The sequence below is a fragment of the Dermacentor albipictus genome, chromosome 5 (genome assembly GCF_038994185.2).
Source record: "Dermacentor albipictus isolate Rhodes 1998 colony chromosome 5, USDA_Dalb.pri_finalv2, whole genome shotgun sequence".
Classification (NCBI taxonomy): domain Eukaryota; kingdom Metazoa; phylum Arthropoda; class Arachnida; order Ixodida; family Ixodidae; genus Dermacentor; species Dermacentor albipictus.
In genome coordinates, this window is record NC_091825.1 from 38,612,984 (window position 1) to 38,622,655 (window position 9,672).

At 44.5% G+C, this 9,672-nt stretch overlaps 1 protein-coding gene across 1 annotated transcript in view; it reads left to right on the forward strand.

Annotated features, from left to right (window-relative positions):
- Positions 1–9,194, forward strand: part of LOC135909528 (decapping and exoribonuclease protein-like) — a 67,873-nt gene extending 58,679 nt beyond the window's left edge. The window contains exons 4-6 of the mRNA XM_065441508.2: positions 5,932–6,067; positions 7,779–7,864; positions 8,456–9,194. Of these exons, the coding sequence (XP_065297580.1) occupies positions 5,932–5,942 (11 nt within the window). The 3' untranslated portion in view covers positions 5,943–6,067; positions 7,779–7,864; positions 8,456–9,194. The remainder of the gene's footprint in view (positions 1–5,931; positions 6,068–7,778; positions 7,865–8,455) is intronic.
- Positions 9,195–9,672: the final 478 nt, after the last annotated feature.

The following is a 9,672-nucleotide window of genomic DNA, read 5'->3' on the forward strand; positions in this document are numbered from 1 at the left end:
CTGCACGAACGAGTGCGCGGAAGGTCCCGGTGCGTCGACCGCTACGTTGTCCTTGCAGCCACAGGAGCTGCGCGTCGAGCGCGTGTTTGGAGACTTGCTAACCCTAATCACGCCGGATAGGCATACGACGTTGATACCTTGTCAACATGGTGGAGATGACGAGGACAGTAAATCTTCATCAGCAGCATGCACTGCAGGACGAAGGCCTCTCCCTGCGATCTCCAATTACCCCTGTCCTGCGCTAACCGATCCCAACTAGCGCCTGCCAATAATTTCATCCCCCCACCTAGCCTTCTGCTGTACTCGACTGTGCTTCCCTTCTCTTGGCACCCATTTAAAACCCTAATGGAACACCGGTTATCAAAGCTACGCAATACATGTCCTGCACAGCTCCATTTGTTTCTCTTAATGTCAATTAGAACATCGGCTATCCCTGTTTGCTGTCCGATCCCCAACACTCTCTCTTCTTGTGCCTTAATGTTACGCCTAACATTCTTCGTTCCATTGCTCTTTGCGCTGTCCTTAACTTGTTTTCGAACTTCTCTGTCAGTCTCCAAGTTTCTGCCCCATAGGTTAGCGCATGCAGAATGCATTAATTGTGCACCTGACAATGTATGCCCAATGCGCTCCAACCCATTTTTGTTCTTCTGTAAATTTCCTCTTCATGATCAAGGTCCCCTGTGAGTAATTCACCTAGGTAGACGTACTCCTCCATAGTCTCTAGAGGGTGACTGGCGATCCTGAATTCTCGTTCCCTTGCCTGGTTATTGATCATTATATTTCTCTTCTGCCTATTAGTTTTCAGCCCCACTCTGATACTCTCTCTGTTAAGGTCCTCAATCATTTGTTGTAACTCGTCCCCAGTGTTGCTGCACAGAACAGTGTCATCTGCAAATTGACGGTGGCTGAGATATACCGCCGTAGATCCTTACTCCTAAGCCTTCCCAGTTTAATAACTTGAATATTTTTTCCAAACATGCGGTGAGTAGCATTGGAGCGGTTGTGCCTTGTCTGACCCCACTGACTGTGGAATTTTTGTAGATACTTTCCAAGATGTTTACGTAAGCGTCTTTTTCTCCTGCATTAGCTAATGCCTCTATGACTTCTGGTATCTCTACTGAATGAAATTCATTTAGTAATCTATGAAAGCCATATAGAGAGCCAGATTGTACTCCGCGAATTTTTCGATTACCTTTTTTCAATTCTTTAACGTCTCCCTTTTTGTGTGTTAGTATAATGCTGGCATTCTTCCAGTGTTCTGGGACCCTTGCAGTCGATACACTTCGTATAAAGAGCCGCCAGTTTTCGAAGCATTGTCTCCTCCATCTTTGATTAAATCGACTGTTATTCCATCTTCTCCTGTCAACCTTCCTGGTTTCATTTCTTTGTTGCAAGGCCCTTCTGATCTCCTCGCGAGTTTGTATATTCTGGTCATTACTGTTTTTAATTCAGTTATCCTGACTACTCTGGGTACTGTACAGGTCAGTGTAAGAGTCTTCCGCAGGTTTTACATCTTCGCGATTGCTGATATTACCCCGCTCATCTTTCAGTGCATACATATTGGCTTGTCGTATGCCAATTTATCTTCTTACTTATTGCATGCTGCATTCATTTTTTACTGATTCATCAGTCTTTCTCACGTCATTATTTCGAATGACCTTTATTTTCTCCTTGCTGATTAGATTATACAGTTCCGCAAATTCTGCCTGCTCTCTTGAGTTGGACGCTTTCCTTCTTTGTCGTTTCCTTATTAGGTCCTTTCCAACTTGCGAGAGCTTCCCTATTGGTTGCCTTGGTACCTTACCTCCCACTTCAATTGCTGCTTCTGAAGCCAGCCTAGTTACAGCTTCATTCATTGCCCCTATCTCAACTTCAACTATCTCCTCTAGGGCTGCATATATTTTTGCAAGTGTCAACCTGAATTTGTCCGCTTTTACCCTTAATGCGTCTAGGTTGGCCTGTCCTTTCATGACAAATTTTACTCTTTCTCTCTTGAAAGTGACATTTGTCCTAGTCCTCACTAACCTATGGCCATCACACTTTACCTAGCACTTCTACATCCTGACTATGCTGGGATGGGCAGAAAGTATGAAATAAATTTCATTTCTTGTTTCACCATTAGTGCTTTCGCAGGTCCACTTTTTGTTTCAACGCTTCCTGAAGAAGGTGTTTAATACTCGTCGCTTATTCCTTTTCGCGCATTCTACCAACATCTCTCCTCTAATGTTCCTAGAATCCACACCGTAGTTGCCAATTGCTTGTTCACCAGACTGCTCTTTTCCCAGTTTTGCATTTATGTCGCCCATGACTACACTATACAGGGTTTGCACTTGCATCACTAATTAAACATCTTCATCGCTAATTAAACATCTTCATTAAACATCGTTATTGTAGTCGTGACTAGGTTAGAACGTAGGTTCGTGCTATCTTTTTTTTATATATTCTATTCAGCTTTATTACACGTACTCATCCCCTCTAATTAGTGCTGTAGAATTCCTGGATGTTGCCCGCTATGTGCTTATGGCTTAGGAATCCTACTCCGAACTGCTTCGTATCTGGTAGTCCTGTATAGCAGAGGACGTAGCCGTTTGTCAGCACTGTATAAGCCTCAGCAGTTATTCTAACTTCACTAAGGCCAATGATATCTCAAACAATGCCTGACAGTTACTCAAAGAGTCTTGCTAGGCTAGCTTCACTCGAGCGAGTTCGGGTGTTAAACGTCGTAACGGCCAGGTCCCATTGGCGGTCTGTCCAGTTCCAGAGATGCTTAGCATCCTCTGCTGCGTTAAAGGTCTGACCGCCGCCTCGGCCAGGCGCTCCACAGCGGCTCGGGAGTGAGGGCCACTGGTTAAACGAATGAGTCATTTGGGAGGGAGTGGTGGAATACTGCACCAGGGAGGCCAATTCTTGTTCTGGTGAGGGGGTGTCTTTTGTTGAAGCTTAGTAGGCCTTCCTAATTTGTTTGTAGCTGGATTAGTATAAATTAGTATAGTGCGTACCTTTCGTAATGATGACCACCCTTCAAAAGAATAAATGAGTTCTTACCTTTGTTCAAAATTATGTGCCACCTCCGTGTCTGGCCATAGATGTAACGGAAGAATTTCTTACATGCACCGGTCTCAAGCTGTCACCGACCAAATCCGAACACCTCCTCTACAGACAGTCGAGGCAGGGCGTTAGGAACCTCGAGCCTCTGGCAACGCTGCCAGTCAAAATTACAACACCAGAAGGGCACCCCATTCCGAGGGTGAACTCCATCAAAATTTTAGGACTTTAAATCAACGCCAAACGCTGTAATTCATAAGCTCTAAACAAGCTGGGTGCACAGGCGAAAAATATACAAAGAATCATAACTAGAATTGCAAGCAAAAGGTGGGGGGGGGGGGGACTCAAGGAGGACAACCTACTCAAGGTCTTCCAAGCTTCCTTCATCAGTCACATTACTTACACAGCGCCGTCCCTCAAATGGAGCAAAATTGAAAAGAACAAACTCGACACGCTCATCAGGTCCGGCGTCAAAAGAATACTCGGTATTCCACAATCCGCTAGCACCGTAAAACTACTTGAACTCGGAATTCACAATGCCACAGACGAATTAATTGAAGCACAGATCTCCAGGCTTTCGTCAACTAAGCCGGGAACCAAAATTCTTGATGAAGCTGGTCAACTCCCTATACAGGCACCGCTCGACAGACACCCCCTGTCTAAATTAGCCCGTGACGGTGTAAAGGCTGAGCCCGTTCCGAGGAACATCCACCCAATATATAATGAAGGTCGCAGAAGAGCGCGAGCTAGAACCATCCTTCGACGCATCGATCCTTACCAGGCCGATGCATTCTTCGTCGACGCCGCCAAATATGGCAGCGAAGACAGGTTTGCAATCACGGTCGTTGACGTGCGCGGAACACTTATCAGCGCCGCATCAATCTACGCTAAACACGCGAACGAGGCGGAGGAAACCGCGATAGCCTTGGCTCTTCAAGCGGCAAGAGCCCCAGCGACCATTTTCTTCGACTCACGTACGGCAGTTAGGGCTTTCTCGTCCGCTCTAGTTTGTAAACACGCAGTCGACATCGTCAGCAGATCCTTTCGTACTACTACGCGAGAAGATACAGGAGGTCATACCATAGCGTGGTTCTCGGCGCACGTGAACGATGTAACTAACCAAGTGGGTTGCAACCCTAACGAGTGGGCCAACTGCCTGGTGCGTGAATTCACGAACCACGCCCGAGATAATGGTCCGGCTCTCCCGCAGGATTGCCCCTTCAAAGATAATCTTACGACCATTCACGAAATTACGTCACATTACAGACACAGGAGAAGGAAATTCCCTACCCTCAGCACGAAATTGAACAGGGCTCAGGCTGTTACTTTCAGGCTTTTACAGACGAGATCTTACCTCACCCCGAGAGCGCTTAGTTGGATAGACCCGAACTTCCCGCAATCGTGCTCCGAATGCGGTCACGCGTGTTGCTCCTTCGACCACATACTCTGGCTGTGCCCTTACAACGCGGGCTCCGACTTTCATAGCAAGTCCAAGTGGGACGCCTTGCTGAAGAGCTCGAATTTCACAAACCAACTACAGGCCGTCCAGAGGACCCGCGACGTTGTGTAGAGTCACCACCTCCCTCTCCAGTCGTGGGCAGAGCCACCAGCTTGATCGGGGAGCCTTCGGTTCGCCGCAATTGAGTTCCTCAGGACACTCTATTAAACAAAGTTCTTGCCACTGTCACCTCCGTGTCATGTGGTAAGCATCTTCACTGGTCAACCCCCTTCAGTTGCTCACGATTTCTTTTTAGACTCGCTGAACATTTGGTGGTAATGTGTCAATTGTTGAGAATTCTGTGACATATTATTTGGAGGGATACTTAGGATAAAAGAAGCCTTTTCAAATAAGGAATGCGTTTTACTTTTGTAATTCGCTCTGGTGCGAGCAGACTTCAGTGTTGCCAAATTTCCTGAAACAACAGAACTCTAACGCAATAAACATTTAATAGGCTGAGACGGGACTTCCTCGTTTGCTATACGATTGCTTATTGCTACAAAAACGTAAGTAAGGACTAAGAGCACATTTTGCGGAGTTTAGTTGTTGTCATTCACGGCTTCTCAAGAGTACGGTGACTATGCGATATTACCTAAAATTGGGGACAGCTTAGTTTCACGTGAGAGCTTTGCTTCGGCACTTGCTTACAGTAACGCTATGGCGCTTGCGGAACACCGGTGTATTTCTTTTACATTCGTGATGAATATAAACGTTGCCATATTACCTGCCTTTTCACCAAGCTCGATAGTGTACGTCTGTATGTTGAGCTTCTTTTTTTATTCTTGTTTCCGTTAGCTAGCTTTTTATGGGTTAGTCGAATATTCATAACGCATACATTTATTCTATTACAAGTTTCTTACGTATCAAATTTTTATTTACTTTCTGGTTTCGTTAAATACAGCCATCACCAAAGCATTGTGCTGGCCATGTCCACTTGAATAAATAAACAAACTAATGAATAAATGATTGAAGCGGTTTGGCACATCAGTTCCAGTAAAAACGATTCACCTGCGATCCTTTCATACTTTCCCGAAAACGTATTGATTCGTAAGCAAGTTCAGTGGTGGGCTGTTCGTGATTCCTGCGCACAATATAATAAATTAAAATAATTAAGAGTACTAATTATAACATCTGTTTTGATTTATTTTACAATCACCCAGAGATAAGGGATAGTTGCGCTATAAGAAAAATGTAAATTTTCGTCAAATATAGCTGCCGACGCCGGCTAGTAACTGCTGATCCTGCCGTTCTTGTTGATGGTGGCAAGTCAGACACCAGTGTTTTTGTCGTCAGTTGTGACAAGGTGCCATAGGTCAGTGATATTTTCGTCGATGTTATCGCACTATATGGCGCTATAGCTTATTGATTTTTTGTTGTTGACGTTGCAGGCACAATTTAATACGGTGGTGGGCCCACTGCCGCCTGGCTGGCGTCCCGAGGACATTGTGTGGCTTTCGCGACGGCAACGGGATTGTGCTCTACATCAAGGAGTTCGACGTCATGAAGATGCCGGAGATGGCTAGGGCAAGTTGTCTAACACTTTAGCCGCAATTCTGTATGGTGCGTGCGCGTGTCAGTAAAGACATTAAAATGCCGTATGCAAAATACCTCTTATAAGGTCTCTAATAAGCTGCTTGGTGACACCCACTGAAAAACTGTCATCAGAATTGTTTTTAAAACGGCATGTCAGCTATATTATAAGAAAGGCGATCGGGTGGAGACTGGGAGGTATAATGCCACTCGGGTGCTCTCGGAAGGAAGAAAAAGTTAATAAATGGGAAAAGCAAGCCAACTGTTAACGCATCTTACGCTCATCTTACGCTCATCTTACGCAAAAGTTTAGGTGCAGGTGCGGTGCGGTGTTCGCTTAAAGGGGTACTGATGTGGTATTTTTGACAATGCTGTTTTATCGCTTAATGAAGGTGCTAGACTTCTTAGTCCTAGACAATAATGGCCACGAGCCAGAAAGCGCCCTTAACAATTTAATATGGTAGCCTACGTGCAGCCAGTTTCGCTTTTGTTTCGCAGAATCCTTCTATGTTGCGAAGTCAGGACACAGTATGCTGTCACTATCGAGCAGGACATTGCTACGTTTGAGGCGCGCCGAGGCGTGCTTGGTCGTCTCATATGGTGCCATGTTTTGTGAGGGACGATATAGCAGCATAGCAGGCAACCAAGAAAGAATGCAGTCTTGTTCGTTGTCAGAGAGTTCTACTGCGGTCTGCTGCGTTAGCACATTCAGTGTGCGAGTTGCTGTGCTAACAATCTAGGTTAAATCAGAGGAATCGAACGTAATGAAGCTGTCGTCCGCGTATACGATAAATTGCGCAGTCAGGTACCGCCATGTAACGACGCCCAGTTCTGTTCGAAAACTTGTTTATTTCAGGCATCGCTACCCGAGCATAGTCTCCTAGAAGGCACCGTTGTTCATCTTGCACAATTGCACAGCTAGTCCTGTTGTCTTCGTAGACTTTGCGGTCAGCGTGCAGATGGTGATTCTAAGACAACCACAAGTGCAAAACTACAAACATAGCCACTCCTTTTCCACCTTTTCGTTCTACCTTTCCTATGGTTTACGTCCATCAATGTGAAACGCCGTGGAAGGCGTTCACTGAGAATTAACCCTTAAGAGACAAAATGACTGCATTTGATGTCACGTTGTGAAGGCAACTATTTGAAGTACGACATCACACGTACCTCATATAGTTGTCTTCGCAATGATATCTCATTATAGCAAGCCAGAAAAAAGCAGCATTTCCTAGTTCATAACGTTCGCAGGTGCAAAAGCATAAGGAGTAGCACGCTCAACGTAATTACCATTATTTAATTTATTGCTACAATTTTGTTCGTATGTTAACTGAAATATATTTCTAGCGAGATTTATAATCTAACCGCACGAATCTTAATCAACATTGGCGATTCTCGTAAAGCCAGGGAACAAAATTCTTCTCAATTGAGGTCAACTACGTAAACAAATCGTTTAAGGATAAATCTCCCGGCCTAACTAAAAAGATTGATTGTGCACTCCATACAAAAATAGGCCTTGAAGAAATCGATATTTAATTTTGAAGCTCATCCTACATCAATCTTCCAGAGTAGGTGGAAAAAGTACTTTGTTTCGTATTCAATATGCTTAATTGAATGCAATTTTGAAGTAATTATGTTTATCTTCTCCAAATAAGCTCGTTACTGAAATGCCTGTCGTGCTAAATCTTCTTGTTCCTTTTGGTTACAGGGACAGTGGTCAGATTACGTATGCATGAATTTCTGCAACCACCTGCTTTCCTTTATCAAAGAGAATGTTGAAGGGGATGATGGCAGGTCAGTGAAAATTACTATTGATTTTACCAGATTGCATTGTTCTAATTTCCAGAACACTGATAGTGTTAACGTATTGTAATCATTTGCACAAAATTTTCAGTCGCAGCTAAGTAATAAGTACCCTGCGTAAATGGTTAAAAATCCTTAGTGCCACAAGGCAAGACTTTTAAAGTGAAAATGGTGACCTGAATTCGTTCATTTCACGCGTGATATACAAAGCGATAAGAACCGGCATTTCGCCCTCTATTGAAGACATTCTCGATAGCTTTTATTCCAAAACTTTCGCTACTTCTGACAGATTAGCTGAAGATTCGAGAACAGATTTACTGCTTCAAAAAGGGGTGTACGCCTTGCCTATATAACCAAGAACGGCTTGATTTTGGTCCCCCTGTGCACTGGTGCATATGACCGAATGCATATTATAACCACCGCAGGCGTGCACAAGCACGTCCATGTGTGCGTGCGCAAAAGCAAGGAGGCACGCACCTGCGTATGTTACAGTAGAGAATATTTTTCCTTAGGGGAACATGCACATACATGTGACGCGCTCACTGCTACCCGAGTCACTAGTCTGTGTTTTCCGACCCGCAGGACTGCCTACCTTTTCGAGTATACGCCGTCTTCACGCCAAGTCGCCTGCAAGCGCCTGCCAGATCCCGAGAACATCTACGGCCTCCCAGATTGGTTCATAGAGGCTTTTGAAGACTGCTGATGCGTCCCCGTTCACTGCGCGCCTTATCGCAGATCATGAGAGGGTTTCACAACCATTGTTCTTCTGGCGGCTTCATTCTAGGACAAGGTGTTCCATATTTTTTGGTCACCCCGCAAAACTTCTGCCATTCCTCCAGATGTACTTCTCCTGAACACTGCCTTATGCAGGGGGCAAAGCATGTGGTTTATATTCTTTGTCAAGAATTGTCACTATTTTTATTAATGTTTGCAAAGTTGGCGATTTTAAACTTTAGCGTTTGATGACAGTGCTCTGTCCCCCACGAAATATATTGAATTAGAGTACAAAGTAAATAAATGGGTACAGACATCGGAATACTCGTCGTGGATACATACAGGCATAGAAATAAAATGCACCTATTCTGCAGCTGCGTTACTGTAATTTTCCTAGGTCATATGGTTGTATCAGTTACTTCATGGAAGCCCCTTAATATGCAGTGCGTTATGCTCATGTCTGGTTTATCAGCGCCCTAGCAGAGATCAAGGTGTTTGTAGGAGTCGAATTACCCTCCCTTAGGTGAAGATAACAAAATTCCACACAGATATACACAATAATGAAGCAGTACAAAGAGCATAAATGAGGAATTGCTTCATGTCACGCGACGTAGGTGTAGTAGCTAACAGCTAGTTTGCGGGGCTCAGTCACTTCCACCGCGAACCTTCTCAGCTGCAACGAGTTGTCAACCGTAAATAAAGTAGGTTGTCGGGCTAGTTATTATAGATTATGATATTGTTGCGAAGAAATGGTTTTATTTACAGGAGATGGACGATGGTCGTAGCGTGATCGCAGCGCAGCCCGGCCTCTCAAACTCATCGTGCTCTTCGTCTTCTCTTTCTTCTCTTCTTTTCCGTGCCTTTCGTATCTGTTACAACATTTTGTTTACGCAGATCCTAAGAGCATTGACATGTGATTCGTTTACGCCCTAAGTGCGTAATTTTTGCATGAGTTCAACAATGGTGTCGTTACTAAATCCAACTCCTTTTCGTAATTTTTTTATGGGTTAAGCAGGGTCCATATAATTTGCACTTTCTAGCTCTCTGGATGAATACCTTGTCGTCATTCGTTGTTCTGTTTGCAT